Source organism: Ahaetulla prasina, chromosome 6, assembly GCF_028640845.1.
Source record: "Ahaetulla prasina isolate Xishuangbanna chromosome 6, ASM2864084v1, whole genome shotgun sequence".
NCBI lineage: Eukaryota > Metazoa > Chordata > Lepidosauria > Squamata > Colubridae > Ahaetulla > Ahaetulla prasina.
The window spans coordinates 47,851,821-47,877,896 of record NC_080544.1 but is presented as its reverse complement, the minus strand read 5'-3'; the positions used below and the strand labels follow the sequence as shown (position 1 = coordinate 47,877,896).

At 36.1% G+C, this 26,076-nt stretch overlaps 1 protein-coding gene across 4 annotated transcripts in view; it reads left to right on the top strand.

Annotated features, from left to right (window-relative positions):
* Positions 1-17,256, top strand: part of SEC23IP (SEC23 interacting protein) — a 37,797-nt gene extending 20,541 nt beyond the window's left edge. The window contains exons 16-19 of one of the 4 annotated variants that reach the window (XM_058187483.1): positions 73-258; positions 2,009-2,168; positions 10,437-10,544; positions 15,725-17,256. In XM_058187483.1, coding sequence (XP_058043466.1) covers positions 73-258; positions 2,009-2,168; positions 10,437-10,518 — 428 coding nt within the window. In that variant the 3' untranslated portion in view covers positions 10,519-10,544; positions 15,725-17,256. Of the gene's footprint in view, positions 1-72; positions 259-2,008; positions 2,169-2,262; positions 5,115-10,436; positions 10,545-13,370; positions 15,203-15,724 lie in introns of those variants that run through there. The other 3 variants (XM_058187482.1, XM_058187481.1, XM_058187484.1) reach the window with 3 other exon arrangements.
* The last annotated feature ends 8,820 nt before the right edge of the window (positions 17,257-26,076 follow it).

Sequence of the window (26,076 nt, the reverse complement as noted above, 5' to 3'; positions counted from 1 at the left end):
TAGTTAACAAAGTGATTACTTTTTCAACTTGCAGTGGTTGGATCAAATTTTTTTTTCTATCTTTTTTAATAGAATTGAAAGATTCTCTCTCTCGGATGGGATCAGACTTGAAACAAGGCTTTCTCAGCTCTTTGAAAAGTGCTTGGCAAACCCTTAACGAATTTGCACGTGCCCATACCTCTTCTTCCCAACTCCAAGCAGAATTGGAGAAAGTGGCCCACCAAATCAAAGCAGAAGAGGAAAAAGATGAGGCAGAAGGTTAGTTGATACAAGCATATCCTTTTCAATAACTGCTCAGTGTGATAAAACTGAAATGTGTTTCTATCTCTTTGCTTGCAGGATTGAAGTCTAGAATATCATGTTAGGAACTCACGTCTCATACCCTGAAACTTGATAAAGTTTGGGATCGTTTCCTCCAATATACAGACTTTCATTTTTATCCTGAAAAGGATAAAAGTTACACGTTTTCCTAGAAGGGAAATAGTTACATGTAGTCCTCAACTTACAGCCATTTGTTTAATGACAGTTTATGTTACGATGGTGTCGGAAAAAATGACTTATGACCCATGTTTGAAGATGTGACTGTCACAATATCTCTCCAAGCACATGACTGCAATTTTGGTGCTTGGCAAGTGACTCACATTTATGACAGTTGCAGCATCTTGTGGTCAATGAACACAAATTGTGACCTTCCCAACCTGCTTCTGATAAAGTCAATTGGGGAAACCAGCTTTGCTTAATGACTGTGTGATTTATTTAACAATCACAGTAATGCACTTAATGACCACAGTAGAAATGTTTGTAAACCAAGTCCCAAATGTGGTTGTAAGTGAAGGGCTACCTGGTACTTCTAGTAAAAACCTTACGTTGCACATAATAAGTGCGTTGGTTTAATCAAACACCATGACAGACAGGACAGGGTCTCTAAATAAAAACACTATAATTGCCTGGAGGTAATCAAATATCGACTTTCTAGACAGAAAAAGTTTGTGTTTTATTCTATCTCTGTTGAATTTTTTTACTTAACTTTTCTTAAATGATTAAAACTAAAGTGCTTGTTGTGGTTCACTGGCAGTCTGTGGAGCTAGCAGCAGAGTCAGAGAGTGAGGAGGTTGGGGAGGAACATGGGCCTGTCCAGGGAAGGCTCAGACGAGGGCTCTGTGTTGGAGGCAGAGAGGGTGCCAGGGCTATCTGGGAGTTATGTGCTGCTTCCGGAGCCTCCAGAGTTGGACATCAACGAGGCAGAGGAATAGGGGGAACATGTGCAGAGCTGCCAGAAGGCAAGGACAATTAAGACAAAAGGGACGATTCGGGAGTAGGGCTTGGAGATGATTGGCCCCTCCCATAAGGCATAAAGGGACATGAGCCTTTGCAGGAAGCAATTTTGTTAGTTCTGTTGGTTTAAATTCTGAAGCTCCATTTTGACTTTGTGCTTCGTATGGCCTTGCAAAGCTAACTGCCAATTAGGTCTTTGGCAGCGTGTCAAGGGAGATAAAGGTGGGTGCTTATCAGCCTTATCCCTAAGGACTGTGGCAGACTTACATCGGACTCTACGAACTATTTGTGACTCATTACGGGCTGTGAATGAACATAATTCACAGCCGTTGAAATAAAAAGAGGGTTTTGAGGACTAATCATGTGCTTTTTACTGTCTCAGGAAGCCTAGGTCAGAACAATCACTTTTATTGAAAACAGAATCTGAAATTATTGTTGCAATGAAATATAATTTGAGATTATCTTTGAAGTGCTCATCTCTTTATCTGCCTTCTCATCATCTGCTCTTAGTTTTAAATTCCAGTGAATTTCAAGATAAAATGAGTATTCCTGTTGTGTTATGGACTAACTAAAACATTCATATTCACAGAAGTGTAAATATATTGGGAGAAAAATTGTAACTGTGTTATAAATAGGCCTAATTCTCAAATATTGTAGTAAAGAAAGAGAATGGGAAAAGGGAGATTCAACTTGTATTGTATTTTTCATACTCAATTTCTTTTCCCTGGAGCAGAAAAGATAGCGGAAAGTCCAGAACTTTCAAAGGATGAAGACTTGAGTATAAAAATTGGTTTGCTAAATGGAGGCCGCCGTATTGATTATGTTCTTCAAGAAAAACCTATAGAAAGTTTTAATGAATATCTTTTTGCTCTACAGAGTCACTTGTGCTACTGGTAAGAATTTATTTATTTTTATAACAAACAGTGCTGCAAAATTTTGTTTCTGTAGATATCCTCTTTTTCAGCTGTATTTTATTTCTACATTTAGCATCTCAGCAAAGGTATATACTACCACATCACAATTCAGCAAGTAAACAATCAATGCGTTTATAAAATCCATATATAGGAGCCATTGTGGCGCAAATGTTCGAATGCAGTATTACAGGCTGACTCTGCCCACTGCCAATAGTTTGATCCTGATCAGCTCAAAGTTGACTCAGCCTTCCATCTTTCTGACGTTGGTAAGATGAGGACCAAGATTGTTGGGGGCAATATGCTGATATTATAAATGGCTCAGAAAGTGCTGTAAAGGACTATGGAATATATAGGTCTAAGTACTATTGCTATTGCTAGATATTACTAGCACCTTTTTGCATGTGGAATCCTTGATACTCTCTGAGCCTGGGTGTTTCTTTGCAGATATTTTATTACCCAACTAGGTAACAGATCATTACTGATAAGTATGAGCTCTGCTCCCTGCCATTATTAGTTGGGGCATGGTTTTTTTCCTTGATAGTTCCTTGATTAGGGTGTGGTTTTCTGCTTGATTGTTTTTCTGGTGTTAATCCCTTATCTGAATGTTGGTTGCTGGAGGGGATGTATTCTGGACTTTCTGTTTCTTTCTTCTTTCTATTATCTCTTTTGAATGGCATGTAAATGTGGTTTATCTCTATGTGACTATTGATGGGAGTATGAAGAAAAAAGCAAAGTTAATCTCATGACATATGGATACAGCCATCTATAGTTTCAGCTAGAATCTATAACCATCCTAGACTAAACTTCGTCCAAAACGCTAGGGAATTCTTGGAAGCTTGTCATTTAGGCAAATCAGCCATCAATAGCGTATAGATATAAACAACATTTGCACACTATTAAAAAGTGAGAGTAAGGAGGAAACAAAAAAAGACCAGGACACATCCTTTTCGGTAACTCAACATCCAGATAAGCAGGAATTAATACCAGAAATCCTGCACCTGTACAGTAAAAAAAGAAAGTATGTAATATAACAACTCGTCAGGGAAAAGAAAATCAGTAATAATAATAAATTATTATGTTTTAAAACAATAAAACAACATCTAATTAAAACATTTGCACAATTGTGTCACTTGATAAAAGTATTTGGATATCTGGTATGTGAGTATAGTGTTATCAGCTCTCAAAAAGTAATAAACAGAAAAATTATCAGTTTGACCCTCAAATTTGGGATCGTTGGGTGGATCAGTGTACTTTTGGGGCATCATAAAAAGGACACTGAGGACATGAGAAAGAGTTTCTACCTCCCTGGACCCACAAGGGCAATGTCTCTGTAAATGAGGAGTCCCATAAAATTTTTCCACTGATAGTCCTGATGGGAAATATTGGAAAACCAATCTGGCCCAAACAAAACAAAAACAACTAGTAAGGTGAAAACCATTCCTCTACCTGTAGTGGTAGGGCAAACTACTGTATATACAGGATATGAGATATTCGGGTTACAGTGCTGCATCAGTTTAAGAACAAAGGACCTGTTTACTGAAGTTATGCTACACAAAACCAAGAGTTTTGTTTCAGACTACAGGAGTGGGAAAATTCTTATTCAACTAAAGTAGCCCTTGATATATTCCTATAATATTGACTTTATAGTATTTTGGTTTAAAAGATAAAATGAGGGCTTGTAACTGTAGTCTATTATTTTGCTAAAAACTTTAATGTAGGAGTATTACATCTGGCATCTGAATATGGAAATGTTGTATTGTATTTGATGTACTTTAGTAAAATACAACATCCTGCTATTTCTTATCAAATATTCTGCCACAGCATTTGCTAGCCTGATATCTACCAGGAGAAAACATGAAATCAGTCGTCTTCTTTACTTTCCCAACAACTTTATTTTCTATGAATTTAATTTCCCACACCTTAGAGATTTCCAAGTTGATTACCATCACTATATCCTGAGATTGTAAATAACAGTAATTTATTCATCTTACATGCTTTCTTTTTTTTAAAAAAAAAGTAGGGAGGCTTAGAATTTACGTCCCAGTTTGCTTGCTTATATTTTGCTTCAGAAATGTTCCAATTTCCTTTGCTTGGTCTATGCTGGAAGGTTGTTAGATAGTATTTCCATAAGGTGGCACTCTTGCTTTAAATAAAATTCTGTTGACTAATAAGTGATAAAATTGTTAGATTCTTACAGGCTGAAGCCAAATACATCATACATCATACATTGCTGATTAATAAAATAAACCTTGAGTTAGTAGACAAACAGTATTTTTTCTATTACTAAGAAATAGTCAGTCTTTCTTTCTGCCTGCCCTTTGAGTATAGGGGTGAAGAGATGCAAGGATTCATATAATAAATGATTTTTTGGTGTTTCTATACACTGTTCTATTTCAGTATGATGCTTAATGTATTCAAATAAATTATACAAAAATTCTCCTGGGGATTAGCTCACCATTATATCCTTGCCTGAAATCTATTTGGACAACTTGAAGGTTATTTAATTATTTATAAAATTAGGAGAATTATTGCATTTTGTAATATATCTATTAGATTCAATAATCTACTGTAGACTGATATTGTAGTATGCTGTGCTGGATTACAAATAAAAATTAGTCTTGAGGGTTTTTTTGGTATTAATATATTCATTACCTAATTTGGTATAAGGTGAAGTCCAACCACCAATGAATAATTAGAAATAGCAATGCATTAATACAGAGCCTGGCTCTCTGAACTAACAAACATTAGAGTGCTGCTAACTGTATTATAAAAAAGTAAAAACATTTTGTTAGTATATTCTTTTTACAATAGTGCATTAAGAAACAAAATATAGTTCTACTCTATGAATGGAATCAAATTTTGTTCCTTTGCTAAGAAGCTTGATACTATGAGCGAAAGGATCTATATACCATTGCTTACAAATGCATTTTAGTCATACAATCATTTGTATGTCACATACAAAATTATGGGTAACTTACAATTATAAAAATTCTCCTGGGGATTAGCTCACCATTATATCCTTGCCTGAAATCTATTTGGACAACTTGAAGGTTATTTAATTATTTATAAAATTAGGAGAATTATTGCATTTTGTAATATATCTATTAGATTCAATAATCTACTGTAGACTGATATTGTAGTATGCTGTGCTGGATTACAAATAAAAATTAGTCTTGAGGGTTTTTTTGGTATTAATATATTCATTACCTAATTTGGTATAAGGTGAAGTCCAACCACCAATGAATAATTAGAAATAGCAATGCATTAATACAGAGCCTGGCTCTCTGAACTAACAAACATTAGAGTGCTGCTAACTGTATTATAAAAAAGTAAAAACATTTTGTTAGTATATTCTTTTTACAATAGTGCATTAAGAAACAAAATATAGTTCTACTCTATGAATGGAATCAAATTTTGTTCCTTTGCTAAGAAGCTTGATACTATGAGCGAAAGGATCTATATACCATTGCTTACAAATGCATTTTAGTCATACAATCATTTGTATGTCACATACAAAATTATGGGTAACTTACAATTATAAAAATAATAAGAAAAACCCAACTAAAATCTCAGTAGTGCTTTCTACCAGTACATTTTCATTCACCACAGGCCTATGTGAAAGAGTGCCATTTTTACAATCTTTTAAATTTTAGCATGATGGGGGCTGTCCTGATTTGGGAATTCAGGGTTTCAGAGTATGGAGGTTGCTACTAAGAAGGCTATTCTACAGGCCCATCCACTCAATCTCTTACAGCTTCCTCCAAGCTTGAGCATGTTGGGCGGGGAGATTCTATCTGAATATATGATCCAAGAACTAGAAAGATAGAACATAAATTTTAATATAACAGCAATAAATAAAATAAATAAATTTTAATATAACAGCAATAACAATCTCCCCAGTTTCATTAGCAATGGATTCTTCTTTGTAATATTGTTTAGGACAGCCTTACTACCCAGTAATTAGAATTACAATCAAATTGAATCTATAAATGTCACCTGATCAAAAATATAAAATACCGTATATACTCGAGTATAAGCCGAGTTTTTCAGCACGTTTTTTGTGCTGAAAAGCGCCCCCTCGGCTTATACTCGAGCCAAGCCGTTCAGCCCTTCCTCTTGCAGCGAGTCCTTTCTACCGCAGGCAGCTAGCTCTTGTTAGTGCGCGCGCATGCGTACTTATTCCTATGTGGACACACGCGCACACCCCCTCACGCACAATTACCCGCGCGTTAGTTATAATTGTTGACAGCGTTGACAGAGAGGGCACGAGGGAGAGGCGAGGCAAGGCAAGGGACCCCGACCGAAGAGTTATAATTGTTGACAAATACACACGCAGGGAGCGAAGAGTGAAAACCCTCCCGGGTTTCAAGCGAAGGAAGGGCGCCTGGCTACACACCGCCCCTTCAAAGAAATAGCTGGCATTCCTCATGGGCGGACGGGCGCACACACACACACACACACACACACACACACACACACACACACACACACGCCGCCTCCTAAATTCATTTCCCCACCCCACCCCACCCCTTTTTCTTGGCTGCTTCTTCTTTTCTCCCTCCCCGGCGCGCAGGCCGTCTAGGGCTCTCCTTACCCAGCCCGTGCAAGTGCGGTCAGCTGCCAAATCGCGTTCCTCTCCTCCCACTGAGGAGGTTTCAAGCTCTGGATTTAAATACAACCGAAGGGGACGCTGGGGCTACAAACAAGACAGGGAGGGAGGGAGGGGAAGGAAAGGGAGGGAGGGAGGGGAGGTCGAGGGGAAGCGCAAGAAACTTGTCAGGTAAAACTCAACAGGCAAGGGCGGAAAAAAAACAGGGAACTGGGAAAACGCCCCCAACTAGGGAGAAAAGGGGAAGGTGGTGTTTTTTTTTTTTAAAAAAAAACAAAAGTCCCGAAACCCAGCGACGGAACCTTTTTCAAAACCGGCTGCCGAGCCGAGAAGTGACGGACGGACGGACGGCCGACTCGCGAGGCCAGAAGGTAGCCCAGCCGCCCCTCGTCAGGCTTTTCTCAGTTACTGCGGCCCCGCTCTCCCTCCCTTCCGTAGCGGTTTAGCAGGGCTGCTTTGGAAGAGCCTTAAACGAGCCCGTCCTCAGCCACCCCTCCCCTTCCCCTTCCTTCGAGCCTCCAGCTCCAGCAGCAGTCTATCCCGGTGGACGAACGCCTCCCGTTTTGCCTTCCTGGAGCCTAGCCGGCCCCGCTCTCCCTCCCCTCCGTAGCGGTTCAGCAGGGCTGCTTTGGAAGAGCCTTAAACGAGCCCGTCCTCAGCCACCCCTCCCCTTCCCCTTCCTTCGAGCCTCCAGCTCCAGCAGCAGTCTATCCCGGTGGACGAACGCCTCCCGTTTTGCCTTCCTGGAGCCTAGCCGGCCCCGCTCTCCCTCCCCTCCGTAGCGGTTCAGCAGGGCTGCTTTGGAAGAGCCTTAAACGAGCCCGTCCTCAGCCACCCCTCCCCTTCCCCTTCCTTCGAGCCTCCAGCTCCAGCAGCAGTCTATCCCGAAGTAAGAATCCGGCCCGTCTACCTTCCCCGGGACTGGCCGGCCCCGTCTCCCTCCCCTCTCCTGCCGGGGCGGGGGCTAGGGCTAAAGAACCTTGAGCTCCACCACCCCCCTCTCCCTTCCCTTTCCTTCGAGCCTCCAGCTCCAGCAGCAGTCTATCCCGGTGGATCCCAGCAGTCTATCCCGGTGGACGAACGCCTCCCGTTTTGCCTTCCCGGAGCCTAGCCGGCCCCGCTCTCCCTCCCCCTCCGTAGCGGCTCAGCTGGGCTGCGAGCCCCGTCCTCGGTCGCCCCTTCGCCCCGGCCCTTTTGCTGGCCTCGCCTGGGCAGGGCTGGGCAGAGCCGGTGACATCACCCTCCACCGCCCACCCGTTGCCGTCCGCCGTCCGCCGCCCGCCGCCGCCGCCGCTGCTCGCCTCCCGTCCCTCCCTCCGCCCTCCTCCAGCAGCCAGCAGCGTGGCCGGGGCGCTCGGCGCGGCAGGGCCGGGCTGGCGACGGCCTCTCCTGGCGGCAGCAACGGCGGCGGCAGCAGCATCAACAGCACCAGCAGCACCAGCGGCTCCCGCAGCAGCCCCCGCAGCCGCCTCCTTCCCCGGGCGCCACCTGCATGAGCCACCGCAAAGGCGACAAGCCGCCCATCAGCATCCAGGAGCACATGGCCATCGACGTCTGCCCAGGTCCCATCCGCCCCATCAAGCAGATCTCCGACTACTTCCCGCGTTTCCCCCGCGGCCTCCCCGCCGCCGCTTTGCTCAGCCGGAGCCTCCCTCTCTCTCTCTCTCTCTCTCTCTCACACACACACACACACACACACAGAGACTTCTAAAGTGGGTTTAATGATATTAGAGACCCTTATTGCCCTGCCAAAAAAAAAAAAAAAGAGCCACCCCAACGTCTATGAAAATTAACCTTCTCTTCCAAGAGACACTGTGCAGGGTATTTTCACTGTTGGTGTGCATACAGGCTTAGATTTGTGCTGGGTTCTTAGTACTTAGAGCACTGACCTTCAGAGGCACCCTGGTCCCTTGGAAGCTAAAGGAGGACTCATTTTCATGCTTGCAGTGTTCAATTTGGGAAGGGCATCCAAAGAAGTGGTAGATCCTTGTGTGTCCAATCACACTTAGCCAATAAAAATTCTATTCTATTCTATTCTATTCTATTCTATTCTATTCTATTCTATTCTATTCTATTCTATTCTATTCACTCATTCATTCATTCATTCATTCCTTGTGTGTCCAATCACACTTGGCCAATAAAAATTCTATTCTATTCTATTCTATTCTATTCTATTCTATTCTATTCTATTCTATTCTATTCTATTCACTCATTCATTCATTCATTCATTCCTTGTGTGTCCAATCACACTTGGCCAATAAAAATTCTATTCTATTCTATTCTATTCTATTCTATTCTATTCTATTCTATTCTATTCTATTCTATTCTATTCTATTCATTTTATTTTGTCAAATACATATTAAATAATTATATAAATATAAGCATGAATTGAATACATAAAAGGAATACAACTAAAGGGAACATTAGGACAGGGACGGTAGGCACGCTGGTGCTCTTATGCACGCCCCTTACAGACCTCTTAGGAATGGGGTGAGGTCAATACTAGATAGTCTTTGGTTAAGGCTTTGGGGATTTTGGGAAGAGACCACAGAGTCAGGTAGCACATTCCAGGCATTAACAACTCTGTTACTGAAGTCACATTTTCTGCAATCTAGATTGGAGAGGTTCACTTTTAAGTTTGAATCTATTGTGTTCTCGTGTATTGTTGTGGTTGAAGCTGAAGTAGTCATTGATAGGAAGTACATTGTAGCAGATAATTTTATGAGCTATGCTCAGGTCATACCAAAGGCGGCGTAGTTCTAAATTTTCTAAAGCTGGGAATCCTCCTTCCCCCTTTTGCACTTTTATTGTTTTTCGTTCAAATAAATATTCATGTTATTTTACTTGGCTCTATCTTTATTTTTTACATTGACCAGTAGCTGCCTCATTTCCCACCCTCGGCTTATACTCGAGTCAATAGTTTTTCCCAGTTTTTGTGGTAAAATTAGGTACCTCGGCTTATATTCGGGTCGGCTTATACTCGAGTATATACGGTAAGTGAAAAAGATGAATTTTATTAATAAAAGTTGCAGAATACATCCAAGCAACTATTTTTTATCTAATTGTAGCAGAATTTAGAAACTGCTAATGTGACGTTATGGGATTTAAAAGATATTTAATTTGCTGAGGAATTTGAGTTGCCAGCAATAGAATGTTTGTAGACCTATTGGTGGAAAGGAGACATGATTAGTGAAGTTATGGTCAATTCAGTGGAGATTAAAATTGAGCCTGAAATCATGATAGAATAAAGTCTAAAATCAGAAGTTGTCCAAACAAATGAAGAAAATGGGCAATGAAATGAGATACAAAAATTGGAAGAAATATAGATGTAAATCATAGAGAGTAAATTAAGGGCAATTAATTATGTGTCAAGATGATTGAGATGCTGTGTTTTGCATATTGATGTTAAAAACATAGGTGAAGAGTTAAATGATCTATGTAAACTATTATGTTGTGGAGAGACATACATTTGAGACATGTTGTAGAAATTAATTTGAAAAGCAATAAAGAAAAACACCAGGATAGCAATTTTTCAAATCTGCATAGTTAGGTATTTGCCTCCTCTGCATTACAGAATAGAATAAGCTTGTTCAAATTAGGCAATTCACTGGAAATTAGCATGTTTTTTTAATCTGCAGGGAATCGGAAGATACATCTCTACTTCTTCTAAAAGAAATCTATAGAAATATGAATGTTTATCCTGAACAACCACAACATTGACATCAGAACCCTGTAATATAAAATGTGTAAGTAATACCTAATATAAATAGAACACAATATTATTTTCTAAAAACGTGAGAAATCCTGGTTTAGAAAGGTGCTACTATGCTTGAAATATATTTGTATCACTTTGTGTACAGGTAGTTCTTGGGTTACAACTACTCCTTCAGTAACCATTCAAGGGTATGATGGCACTGAATAAGGGGTTATTATGTTATGAAGACAACTGGATTTGCTGCTGTGGCGCAGTGGTTAGAATGCAGTACCTCAAGCTACTTCTGCTGCTCACCAGCTGTCAGCAATTTGGCAGTTTGGGTCTCACTGACTCAAGATTGACTCAGCCTTCCATCCTTCCGAGATCATTGGCAATATGCTGACTCTGTAAACCATTTAGAGAGGGCTCTAAAGCATTGTAAAGCGGTATACAAATCTAAGTGCTATTGCTATTGTTGGGAATGCCATCGTAAAGCATATGATGTACAACCACATTGCTTAGCAAGATAAGTTCTGATCCCAAATGAAGTTGTAATTCAAAGATTAGCTATGTGTTCCATTTTAAAACATTCACCTGTGGAATGAATTACTGTAGGGTAATTTTTGTGAGCTTAGATGTTAGAAAAGCCCTAATTTAATTTTTTTTTTCTTATCTTGCCTCAGTAAATTTGATGAGCGTGATAATGTAAGCCTTTTTTGTCATTTTCTCCAATTATGGCACAAAAAACTAACATCAGCTACCTGGCGGGCATAGTTACTTGTTTCTTTCCAGTCATTTTGATAACATTGAACTCTTATGTCTCCTTTCTGAACTTAGCTTCATTAAAGATATCTAATGCACATGTTAGGAAATAAATAAATTATATTTTTCTCTTTTTAAATAATTTTATATGCAGGAAATCAAAAAGGAAAGAAATAATAAATACGTAGCTATCTTTAAGGGATCAAATTCTGAAACACTGATCTCTATTTAATCTGTTCAATAAATTGACAACATTTTCAGCTGATATACATTCAATTTTGATTAGAAAAATATGTATTGCAGAGTTTAGTTGAGAAATGAATGTGTTTTCTTTGGCTTAAATCATTTTAATTTGTATGAAGAATTTGTTATATGCTTCTGAATTAGGTACTTCTGACCATTTAACATATTTTGGGATCAATATATGTGAAATATTTATCACTGTTAGCAATTTTTCTTATGCATACACAGACATCCTATTGCAATTATAGTAAATAATATATAACAGTAGAAATTATTTTAATTACTCCCAGAGTTTAGTAAACAATTTGCTCATATCATGCTGCTTCATGACATATTCATGCTTTTGTTGAGAGAAGCTTTGTTTAAAATATACAGATAAATGCCTCTAATCTTCAGCACTTACAGAGATAACAAGTGGAGGACAATACTCCTGCAATTGCCACTTGAACAATTGTTCAAAATGTTTGTAGAAACTTATTTGCCAAAATATGAAGCGAACATTCAAGTTCTGTGATTTTATTGCATTATTTTGACAATAAATATATACTCTGTATGTTTGTTATGCAGTAGCTTCTTCTTGAAAAATAATATATATTAACTTCCCTTTCTAATATGGTACATTATTCTAGCAGTACATCCGAATAGAATTTATACCTGGAGCATGATGCAGTCTACCAAAACAGTCTGTGAACAATCCTTCAGGCTCTGTTTCCAAAGGCAGTTCAGTTGGCCATTAGAAAGATGGGGTTGTGCACATTTTCCACTTCCCAATAGAGTTTTCATTATTTGCCTCAATACATAGCACCTCTATCATTCAACTATCACATTTATTGCATCCACTAACATTACTTTGAGGAGAAACATACCTACTTACTTATGCATGAAAAGTCCTAGTTTTGACACGAATATGCAGATTTCATAGGAAACTTTTCTGCAGTCAGTTATTAACCGATATGCAACCTCTGGGACTTTTCACGTGTAAGAAAATTGAAGTTCCAGAGGGAAAATTAGGTTGAATTTTTACCGTCTTCCATACCAAAATGGGAATTAGACTGTCATTGCCTCCAGATCTGTTTTAATACGTTCTATAAATGACTTAATCCAACTTTTAAGTGTTTGATTTTAATAGAAGCAAAAATCAGATAGGTCTTTTTCTACCGTCACCGAGCTAAACTTATTGAATTCTTGAATAAGCTATTTCTATGAAGTTAGGTGTAGAATTCTGTCAGAAGAGCATTTTAGACTAATATTTTGGGATAAGCGGGAAGTGTTATTCTTTGGATGTTAGCTTTGTCATAATTCGACCATAATTAGGGTTGAAAAACAGTAGGATTACTGTTTTTATGTTTTTAAATTTGTTTGCTGCCCACAGTGGATGGACTGAAAACACAATTATTAAAATAAATACATTTGCACAAGTAGCTACTGTTCTATGCTTTGTTCAAATTTGCACTGAGTTTTAAAAACCTTTGTAGCATCTAAATCTCACTGAAAATATTTTTGTGTGTGGCCATTGTGTAAATGAAAAAAGAATGCTAAAAACAAGTTATTTGATGAGATGGCTTCAGATTATATATCTTTTAGAAAATCTTATGGTAATAACATTAAAAAAACAACAGAAAGATTACGATAATTACTGCTAAAAAAGTTGTATGACAGTTATATTTTACACAGACCTGGTTTTTTTTTCTCTCACACTCTTTTCTCCATTAGCACTGGTATGGGCAGAAAATGTCTTAGTAGAAATTAAATGGATAGAAACATTCCTATATATTTTCAGTGATATTTTTACATTTCTTGGCAATCGTATTTGCAGTTAACAAAGTTTTCCATAGCTTACTCTCCTGTCTATTTGTCTTTTTTCTTTTTGCAGCAGTTCTCATCTTTGTTTTGGCTTGCTAACAGCCTTTGAAGAAAAAGACAGCAATTCCCTATCCATAGATGACAGAAGTTGTTTCAGTCTGCAGCACTCTGTTTCTAAGCCACCTTTTTGGATCATTTAGAAAAGAAAACATCGGGTGTAAAAAAAAATGTTTTTTTTTATAGAGCGTATATACTGTTTTCATAGCCTTTAATCACTTGTGGCATTTTTGCCAAATTTGAGTCATCTTTAAAAAAAGATACACACAAATTAATAATTTCTAATCTGTCTTGGTTCGTAAGTTTATCAGGCCTGTGTTTTTGATCAGGATTCTATTTTTTAAAATAATATCTTCATGGTAAATAGCAATAATACTTTTATTTAATAAATCCATTTGGTCCGATTTCTTTAAAAATTTAATCTTATCATCAAATTTGTTTAATATACTTTACCTCAAGCCATTATATTTTCAAAATAAATAATTAGAATCAATTTCATACAACATCAGAGTTACCATTACATTTTTATAAACAACATCTGAACCTCTGAAAGAGATGCATTTTTATTTCTGTGACACAAGCCTTTATTCTAAGTTAGAAAATTGTTGTAAGCTCAGCATTTGTACTTCTTGTTTATTTGTCTGCTTATTTGTTTGCAATGAGCTAAATTTGGTTTGACATTGATGAACCTGTTGGATACATGACTTTATATGTGAGGACTAGACCTAGAAAAATATCTGCATTTATGGTCCTGGGGGGGAAGGAATGCTTTAAAGATCAAATTTAGTTAGTCCTTTAACATTGCCTAGTTTTCATAGCAAAATATCTGAGAGTTTCATAAATAAATTTATCAACACTGGACTTCTGAAGCTTATTTTCTTTCATCACTTTTACCCCCCCCCCCCTTGCATATTAAGCGATGTTTCATTAAAGTGATATTGCAATGGCTACTTGCTATGAGTTAATTTAGATTTTTTCCCCAAAAAATATGATTTTGTTGGGTGCAGGAGGTGGTAATATTTATCCTGAAGCAGACATTATATTGGTTCCTGAAAAGAAGGACCAAGAGATAAGATTTGTAATTTAATCATCTTCTGCCTGTTGTATGGTCTATGCAATTAAAAAAAAAAGTATATTTTTACTTAACAGAAGTAAATTCATTGCAGTATATTATCACATAGCTATTTTATATATCTTTAAATACTATGCTTTTCGTGGGCCTTTCGGGAAGGTTTTATGGTTCTTTTGGTAATTCTGATATTATTTTCCGAATGCAGGATTTTTTTTTCTTATTGTAAGTATTTGCTATGCTCCTTGTCATAATGAAAATTTAACATGTTTCTTGTTAAACCTGAGAAAATTCCGGCATAGAAATAGTGAATGAAGCAGCTTCTTGTCAGAATAACTGGAGAAGTCCTTCAATATTACTCAGATTAAATTTATATCTGAACCAATGTTTAGCAGCTTTGAGGTGTTTGGATTTCATCTCCCAGCACGCTGTCTGGGGAATTATGGGGATTGGAGTCTACTTAAAAGTTGGTGAGGTTGAGAAATACTGTTCTAAATGGTTTCAAAATTATAAGTTTGGTATTCTGATCACATTTCCAATCATCCTGGTCACATATAAAGGAAAGAAACATGCAAAGGTTTTCAAGAATCAGCAACAGTACTATATAGTGTATGCTGAAGTGAAAATGTAAAGTGAGATAAAATAAATGTATTGATTGTCACTATGAAAAATGCAGAAGTGTTTATTATCAAGTTTAATTTAAAGAAGTTCATTTTGCTTTTGATTGAATATTGTTGATTGCCATGGAAATAAATGGTGCAAACCTGATAACTGTTTTTGGATGTTTGCGTAGAATTTAAGTTTGGTTTTGAATATTTTAAATTCATCAAAATATTTCAATTTCTGAAAGTATGCCATATCTTTATTCATTTCAATATATGGATAAAGTTTAGTTTGTTACAAATTATACATATAGTTTGGGGATGGAGACATAAATATCTAAAGTATAAAATTTATGCTTTAGATGCTATACTTCACATTAATTAACTACCTGCAGTGCACATTATCTGTTACTGCTATCCTTGCTTATATATTTTATTTAATAACTGGGTTTTATTCTGTGTCAAGTTTCAATAATTTATGAGCAACATACATTCAAACTAAGACTTTTGGTTTTTAAAATTAGAACCCAATGGTAAGTTTATAACTTAAGCATCAGAAAAATCTCTCTGCTGCATTTCACCAGTCAGAGAAAAGTGTGGAAATAACAGCTGTGAACATTTTCTTTCCTCAGCTTGCTAAGATTGATGGCAGTGCTGTGACTATTGGTTTATGCTGTTTTATGTGTTTTCTTGCAGAAAAGAGGAATAGATAGAAAAAACAAAGAATCAGGAATGGCCAAACCACCATCTGCCTGTTATTGGTATTGTAGCCATAGCAATGGATTCTTATTTTCCACAAAACCTTGTAGCACCTTTATACTGGGAGCATTTTTGGAAATTTCAAAGGTTGCTGCTGTGGTTAGATAAGCCTGAAGCGAAACTATTCCCTGATTGGGCTCTGAGAGCTGGAAGCAGACCTGTCATTTTCTCAAATGTATCTGCAATGATGTTTTCTTTTTGTTTTCTGATGAATTATGTACAGTTTATTTTTGTCAACAAACTTCAATCCTTCATATTCTGTTTTGTAATTATATTTCTAGTTAATGTAAATATAAGACATAATGACACCATGTCATGTTCTTGACGTTATGAAAAACCTGACTTACAATTTCATTCCCTCTTTACATATTTTTTAACTTAATTTTGCTTTCACTGTCTATGCTACTTTTATGTGCTTTGTAAAACAGCCAGATAATTTACATTTTGGCAAGGGTTTCTATCACTGTAGCAAATTAATTCTTTAATGGCTATATCAGTGGCTTATGATGAGTGTTTCTTGTTATTTTTTGAAATTTTGGTATTGAGATTAAAATTTCTGGCACTTAAGCCTTTTTTCTTCATCTTCTCTTTTTCTGAAATTGGTACAATTTACCAGGGGTCCGACATAGCCGTTTTGTGTAAGTCAGTAGGGTGTAGTAACGTGAGGACTTAGTACTGGTCTCTCCTCCCCCTCCCCCCCACATTTTTATATAATATAAGATGATAAACATATCTAATGTTCCTGTTTTATATTTTCTCCACAACAATAGCTTCGTGAGTAAGGTTTGGCTTAGAGTTACTTAGCCATATTATTATCATGACCTTTACCTGGGTAAAATGGTATCACAGGAAAATAGTTTTTGAACCCAGGTACCTCAGATGGTTAACTTACAGAATGTATCCAAAATCTGGGACCCATGATTCCCAAAAGATTGAATTACTTCATGGATCCTCAAAACAGCATCGAATTGAGAATGAGTATGCTCCACAATGATGGAATTCAACATGAGGTAGTTGAATCATTGCAGAAACTATAATGAAACTTGTGCAATGCATCCCTCCAACTTGTAAAAGTACAGATTCAACACATGCGAGAATCTTCTATAATCATTGATCCTGCCTGGAGATCAGCATTTCAACATGAAAGAAGATGCACAAATTGTCAACAAAATTGTCATTATCACAGAAACTGAACCAACACCATAACACATTATATTGAAAGAACAAGGACATGGTTTGCAGGTTGCCTTTCAACCTGGTCAATTGGAAGAATCTGAGCTAGCATTTTTTTAAGATTTAAAAATGGAAAAGTTTTTTTTTTAATTGTGCCTTCTTTTGCTTAATTATCAGCTTGGAGAAGAATGTGCTGAATTCATGTTTTGCTTATTGCTTTAACATTTAGTTGTAGCATGTCTACTGTTGCTTTTAGGATATTTCTTTTAGTGAGCCAATATAGCTATCTAGTTTTGATAATTTTATTGGATTCTGCGTGTTCCCCAACCTGTGTTAAGGTATCCTTCAGATTCCTAGAAAATAAATATTTTTAAAATGCAGCAAAAACCTCTGCTATGTGTTGAGGTTTTAACCATTTATTGACTAGTAATTTTTTAAAATTTCCTTAGCACAGTGCTAGTTACCCTCTTCTATTTACCCTCTGAAATAGGAACAGACATTTTTTTTTCATTTTTTTTAGCTTTATATGCTAAAATTAAAATTAAATTAAAATTGACCAAAAAAATTGGTCTGACAAGAAACCTATGATACTTAGCGGAAAAGTTGCTGTTCCAATTTATGTGGTAAGGTACTGACATTGGAAAATATTCTGATATTATTGAAATTTGGCCATATATTCTGTCTTCAAAAATATTGTCGGCATCAAATGGTACTATTATACTGTATTTACACAAGTACTTTTGCCTTATGAAATACTTAGAAATACTTAGGAAAATTATCACAGGCATTTTGGCCATTTACTGAAGTCTGAAATTTCAAAGCATTCACAAAATGATAATCTCTCAAAATAACTGCAGTTATATACCATTTTGATGAGAAGAAGAAAATGGGCCCTTAGGAAAACTTTATGGATACATAGGGAAACTTCGATTGTACTAAGATTAAAAGTAACAGGTCTTGGAAATGGAAAATGGGGGTAACCATGAAGTATATGTTCTAGCAAGTACATAATATCTGCAAAAAAACAACAACAACCCTGTAGAAAGGGTAACACCCAAATTTGTGCAAAAACTGAAATAGCATGGGTAAGTACAAGTAGTCCTCAACTTATGACCATAATTGAGTCCAGAATTTCTGCTGCTAAGTGAAACATTTGTTAACGTGTTTTGCCCTATTTTACTACTTTTCCTGCCACAGTTTTTAAGTGAATCACTGCAACTGGTAAATGAATAATTCTGTTAAGTGGATCTTCCCCATTGACTTCGCTTGTCAGAAGATTGTAAAAGGGGATCACATGACCCTTGGACAATGCAACCATCATAAATATGAGTCAGTTGCCAAGCATCTGAATTTTGATCATGTGACCATGGAGATACTGCGATGGTTGTAAGTGTGAAAAACAGTCATAAGTCACTTTTTTCAGTGGCGTAACTTTGAATGGTCACTAAATGAATTGTAAGTCCTGTAGCTTTGCTGAAATGGACAGAAGTGAGGGCTGGAGGAGAACAGAATGTGAGTTTAACATCTACAAGCTTGTTTTAACCATTCACATTTAAGTTAACAAACCTTATGTTTCAGATGATATACTTAAAGATCGTTAATTGAACATGAAAGAAGGAGCCTCTGATCTTATAGTCCTGTTTGGGGGAAGGAACACATAAGCTCAAAGTTTACACAGGCACAGTTTTATAAAATCAAAGTCTGTTTTAGTATTATATTGCTGATTGCCACTTCTGTAGTACTTAGGGAAATTGTATAAGAAGGGAAAGTTAAAATTTTTGTTGTGGTTGCATGGAACATGTATTCTTGCATCTAACTGGAAAAATCACAAGTCTGGAAAAGGAGATTGTAAAGTTTAGTTAGACAGTTGAAGAGCCATTACACTCTAAGGACCCATTCAATATGAATTGTGATCATTATTTTGAGTTGACTGAAATCTTCTCATCCAATTATTTGCCAATTGTTGAGCAACCTACTCAATACAGTAATAAGGAATCAATAGGAAACCTAACACATGGCCCAAGTACAACTTGTATTCCAGATGGCTGAAGTGAGAGAACAATGCACTTATAAATTTAATCTTGTGGTCAAGTGTAGAATGTTATTTATTTCCTTGTTTTTAATTGGGACATATAGTTTAGGAACATTTAATAGTATGTATAGTATATATACATAGTTGTTTAGATCTTGTTTTATGAGCCATAATTAGATCAGATTCCTTTGAAGTTTTTTTTTGAAAGGTTTATTAAAAATATGATAAGATGAGCCTGAATTTGGTCTGAATCAGACCAAAGATCTGGATACTAATTATACCTTAGCAGCTAGTAGAGACAAAGTTTTTCTAATTTCAAAGCATGTTTTCGTATCCAGTGGACAATTTGGTAATTCTGTAGGAATGTTAGGCAACCTGTACTATCATATATTTTAGATTATAAATCCAATGACCTCTGAATGCAATAACTTAGTTGGATTGTAGGGGAAAACCTCCAGAGAACATAAAGCTATGAACTGAGGTTTTGCAGTTCTACAGCAAAGCAAACTTCTATGAGGTCCAGAATTGCATTAGTTTTGGAAGCATGCTGAAGGCTACATGCTAAACGATGAAGAAGTCTGGACCTCACTTTTTAAGTTTTTCAACTTTAGTTTCAGAAAAGCTTTACACATCCATTTCACTCCAAACTTCTTGGAAGAACAAAAATAAAACGGGACGTATTTTTGACCCCATTTTCTCTGGGTGAACTATGCACATCAAAAGGACAATGTTTTTAAAACATCCAGGCTCTACATCAAGCCTTATACTGAGTTTTTAGGATTGCTTAAAAGGAATGGGAACAAATTTTTGAATGGAACAAACACAACTGACCCTGTAAAAACAGCAGCTTATCTGATATCCATTTCTTGTTTATGTTTTAGAGAGCTGTTGTAATTCTAACAATTTATTAAGACATCAATTTGAAAGTCGTGGTTTTAAATGTACTAACCTCTGCAGTAAATTTTACAAGGGAATCAATAGAATATCCAAGAGACAAAAAGAAGCCAGCTGAAAATAGTGATGGACACTTAACTGGCACTAAACTTATTTTTCTTAGACTGGATGGTTTTGATAATTCATTTATAGAGTATGTAAAACAAAATATGACCAATTTTCTGAGAGCACCATATAACAACAAGCCATTGTTCATGATAAAGTTGGATAGGCAAACAAACAAACAAATAAAAATAAATCTGCCTATCTTTCCCCCGTTCCGTTGTGAGGTTTTTAAAACTGTGTATTTTAATGTCATTACTGACAACTAATTTGCCAGGCAGGAAAAATTCCAACTTATATTTATTCCATTTTTATGGAAATGAAATGAAAAAGTGGGATAACATAAGTAGGGGGAAAGGGGAGAACAGGGAGACTCTCTGGACTATCCTAAGACATTATGGATGCCCAAGGATGCCCCATTTATTTATTTATTTATTTATTTATTTATTTATTTATTTATTTATTTATTTATTTATTTATTTAATTTATTTTGTCACACAGTATATAAAAGCGTAAGCATGAAATACACAGTATATATAAGTGTAAGCATGAAATAACTATATAATATATAAGCATATATACAAGTATGAGTATGTAATAACTATATTAACTGGATATAACGAAAGAAAACTATAGGACAGGAACGGTAGGCACTCGTGTGCTCTTACGCACGCCCCTTACAGACCTCTTAGGAATGGGGTGAGGTCAATAGTAGACAGTTTTTGGTTGAAGCTTTGGGGATTTTGGGAAGAGACCACAGAATCAGGTAGTGTATTCCAAGCATTAACAACTCTGTTACTGAAGTCGTATTCGGCTGTTAAATAATGGAATTTTAGGACAGATCCTTTACAATGGCGATACCTTATGCCACTGTGACATCCACCAAGGGAACTAGAAGTTTCAGCTGTAGACGGATAAGCCCTGTGCTATGAAGACTACACCAGCTCTGAAGACCGGTGCTGCCAAAAATTAATAGAAAACCATGAGTGGCATCAGAATGATGCCCACAGTTATTTCAACTATGGTGTTCCACTGCCCCCATTATGCTAGATTCTGTACTTCCACATTGGAACTGCAGAGACACTTCTGGCTCCAAAGATGAACTTCACAACAGTATGTCTTCTTTGAAGCCAAAGGAATACCTCTATCCTAAGTAAAAGTGGTGGAGAGGAGCCTAGGAATTTGGTTTTTTTTTAATTTGAATTTATATCCCGCCCTTCTCCGAAGACTCAGGGCGGCTTACACTATGTTAAGCAATAGTCTTAATCCATTTGTATATTATATACAAAGTCAACTTTATTGCCCCCAACAATCTGGGTCCTCATTTTACCTACCTTATAAAGGATGGAAGGCTGAGTCAAGCCCAGCCAATATATTTGCAGTGAGGATTGCTAACAGTTGTCATCAGCAAGATTTGGATGGCCATATATTTTAAATCCTCCATGTATAAGATTACATCCCTAAAACAGGTAAAATAATGTCTAAATCTGAATAGTATTTCAAAGCCAATCCAGAAGTCTTTTTCATTTTTTTTTTATAGGACAATTTTTTTTAATTTTCCATAATAGTTCCCACAGTTTAACCAGTGTACAATACAATCACTTATACAACAATCGATCCTATACTCAAATTATGCTCAATCCGGGCTGCTCGACCGCCACTCCCTCCCTTAATCCTTTCTACTCTTCTCATCCTTTCAACTTTCCCCACCATCCTTCTCCTCACTTTTCTACTTCCCCTCCTCTTCCCCACTTCTCACTACCATCCTTTCTAACCCTCTATCTTCTCCTCCTTCTTCTCCTCCTATCCTTTCTTCTCCCTCCCTTCTTTCCTACCTACCTACCTACCTACCTACCTACCTACCTACCTACTTTCTTCCTTCTTTACTCCTCTTTCCTTACCCTTTCCCTTTGGGAGTGGTTACCGAGCAGCCCCGACTTTACACCATTCCAACTTGTTTAATTCTACCATTATTTCTGTACAATGGCAGTCAATTAATTTATAATCTTCCCCTTCCCCCTCCCCCATTTCCTCCCCCTCCCCCCCCCAGACTTCCCAGAACAGAATACAGGGTATTGTAACTAACAAACATAATCTAGTCTAAAATATAACATAAAACATATTCCATTTCACACCATTACACCATCACACTATCAATTCCCTTCTTTCTTAAACTCTAATACATGTCAATTCCTAACTTCACTCAAAAACTAATTGATATTTTTTAATCTGATACCTATTTTGAATATAATCAATCCACTTTCTCCATTCCAAAATATATTTTTCTTGTGTACAATCTTTCAAATAGGCAGAAATTTTTGCCATTTCTGCTAAATTTGATACTTTACTAATCCATTCTCCAATTGTCGGTAAGTCTTCTTTCTTCCAATATTGTGCAATCAATAGTCTTGCCGCAGTTATTAAATTCAAAATCAGTTTTGTCTCTATAACAGTGCACTCTGGAGTTATTCCTAATAAAAAGAACTGTGGAACAAACTTGATCTTCTTTTTCAAAATGTTCTGCATAATCCACCATATTTTAATCCAAAAGGCTTTAACTTTTTTGCAAGTCCACCATATATGATAATAGGTAGCATCCTCACAATCACATCTCCAACATTTTGCTTTCACATTTGGATACATACATGACAGTTTTTTAGGATCTAAATGCCATCTATAAAACATTTTATAAAATTTTCTCTTAAATTTTGTGCTTGCGTGAATTTAACATTCCTCACCCAAATTTTTTCCCATGTTTCTAACATTATAGGTTGTTGAAAATTTTGTGCCCATTTTACCATACAATCTTTAACCAACTCCATTTCTGAATCAATTTCTACCAATACATTATATAATCTCTTTATATGCTGTTGACCTTGATCTTTTATTTGTTTTACCAAATTATCATCACTTTGCCTAATACCAATTTTCTGATCTATTTTCCATCTAGATTGCAATTGTCCATACTGGAACCATGTATAATCTCTCCCTTCATCCTCAATTTATCCCTAGATTTTAGCTGTAATTCCCCTTTTTCCATAGTCAAAAGCTCTTTGTAAGTAATAACCTCCATTTTTTGTAATATATTTATATTCTCTATCATATGTCTGGGGATAGTCCATATTGGTATCTTTCCATCTAACTTATATTGATATTTTTTCCAAACCCTCAACAACGCACTTCTGACCATATTATTCTTAAATGTCTTATCAATTTTCTTGTCATATATTACATATGCATGCCATCCATATAACAAACCATAACCTTCTATATTCAAAATCCTTTCCTCTGTTAAATTAATCCAATCAGAGATTAAAGCTAAAACAACTGCATCATAGTACAATTTCAAGTTAGGCATTTTTAAACCCCCTCTTTCCCTAACGTCTTGCATTATTTTAACTTTATTCTCGGTTTTTTACCCTTCCATACAAAATTATTAATCCCTTTTTGCCATTCTTGTAAATTTGCATCTTTCTTCAATATTGGAATCATTTGAAACAAAAATAGAAATCTAGGCAAAACATTCATTTTTATAGCTGCCACTCTTCCCAACAATGATAATTGTAACTTCTTCCAATTCTCCATTTCTTTAATTACTTTTCCCCACAATACCTCATAATTATTTTTATATAATTTTACATTCGATGCTGTAATATATACTCCTAGGTATTTAACCTTTTTAACTACTTCATATCCAGTTATTCTTTCTAGTTCTTCCCTCTGATGTGTATTCATATTTTTAATTATCATTTTTGTCTTCTGTTGATTCACTTTGAACCCAGATACCTTACTATACTGATCGATTGTCTCCTTTAGGTATACAACTGATTGTATGGGTTGAGATAAAGAAACAACCAGATCATCTGCAAACGCTCTTAATTTATAATCTTGATTTTTAATTCTAATTCCTTTTATTCGATCTAGACCATGTATATTACTCAATAATATTTCTAAAGTTAGAATAAATAATAATGGTGACAAGGGACATCCTTGTCTAGTCCCTTTCTCAATCTTGAAAGATTCTGTTAATCCACCATTTACTATTATTTGAGCTGTTTGCTTTTGATATATAGCCTTAATTGCTTGAATAAAATAATCCCCAAATTGCATTTTTTCTATTACTTTAAACAAAAACTGCCAATCCAATCTATCAAAAGCTTTTTCCGCATCCAAAAAGAGGAATGCTGCTGAGACCTGGCTGTTTCTTTCCAAATATTCAAGTAAATTTACAATTTGTCTCATATTATATCTCATCTGTCTCCCCTTAATAAATCCTGTTTGATCATTATGAATTAATTGAGTCATCAGTGGCATCAATCTATTCGCTAATATCTTAGCAAATATCTTATAATCAGTATTTAAAAGCGATATTGGCCTATAATTCTCTGGTTTAACACCATCTCGATCTTCTTTAGGTATTAATGAAATAAAAGCTGTCCTCCACGAGGGAGGAGCTTCTCCTCCCCTTTGTATTCTATTAAATAACTCCTTAAGTGGTACAATCATCTCATTTTGTAAATTTTTATAATAAGTAGTTGTCAAACCATCTGTACCTGGTGCTTTATTCGCTTTAAGCTGCTTAATTGCAAACACTATTTCCTCTGAAGAGATTAATTGATTCAACTCTTCCCTTTGATCTACTGTAATTTCTAAAATACCATGGTCCTGTAAATATCTATCTATATCTTTATCATTAATCACATCTCTAGAATATAACTTAATATAATATTCTAAAAAAGCTTTTTTAATCAAATTTTGCTGATATACTTCCTTACCTCTATATTCTATTTTATCAATTATACGTCGTTTCTGTTTCTTTCTTAATAAATATGCTAACCACCTTCCAGGTTTATTAGAATTATTAAACAAATTGTGTTTTGCATATTGTAAATTAGTCGCCACCTGATCTGCCATTAACATATTAAATTGACCTCTTAATATATCTATTGACTCTTTTATTTTACTATCTCCTGGATTACATACCAATAACTGCTCCTTCCTTTTAATTTCCTCTTCTAATTCTTTTCGCCTTTTGTGCAATCTATTTCTATATTTATTATTCATATCTAATAAAATTCCCCTCATATAGGCCTTGCTGGTGTCCCAAACTATCTCTATAGGTGTCCCTTTATCCATATTCAAAGAAAAAAATTCCTTCATTAGAATTTTACATTCATTTACATTTTGTTCATATTTAAACAAGTTCTCATTCATCCTCCACGACCTCCTGGCCTCTTTTTCCCGATCTAGCTCAATCCAAACCGGGCTATGATCAGACAAAGTTCTAGAACAAATTTTGGTCTTCTTCACTCTGAAAAACAAATCATTAGTAATTAAAATAAAATCGATCCTAGAAAAGGATTGATGTCTGTCAGAAAAAAATGTAAAATCTCTCTCTTTTTCATTGCGTTCTCGCCATACATCTCTCAGTTCTAAATCTTCCATCAAATCAAAGAAAACCTTTGGCAGTTTTACACGATTGGAAATATTTCTAAGACTTCTTTTATCTTTCTGGATATCCATCACTCCATTCCAATCACCCATTAATATATGAGTTTTATAATCCCAAAATGTTATTCTTTTATGTAAAAACTTATAAAATTTTTCTTGTTGTTGATTTGGTGCATAAACTCCTATTAAAAGTATTTTTCTCCCCTCCAATAAAAGTTCAATAGCAATATATCTTCCTTGATTATCCGCCTCAATTAATGTTGCAGATAAATTACTCTTTATATAAACAACTAGTCCATTCTTCTTTTCTGTGGCAGATGCAGCAAAATGTATTCCCAATTTTGAATTTATCAAATATTTCTGGTCTGATGTTCTAATATGTGTTTCTTGTAAACATACAATGTCATTTTTAAATTGCTTCAAATAATGAAATATCTTTCTTCTCTTTTGTGGTGAGTTTAATCCATTAACATTCCAAGATAAAAGTCTAATTGCCATTATCAGCAATCGGAAACTTTTGAAGCACCAGCCGCAAATCATATCTTTCTTTGGGCCTTGCTCCTCCCACTGTTTCCGTCTTGGTAATAGTCGATTGAGCCTGTTGAGCCTTTTCTTCTTGTTCCTTGTGTTTGACAGC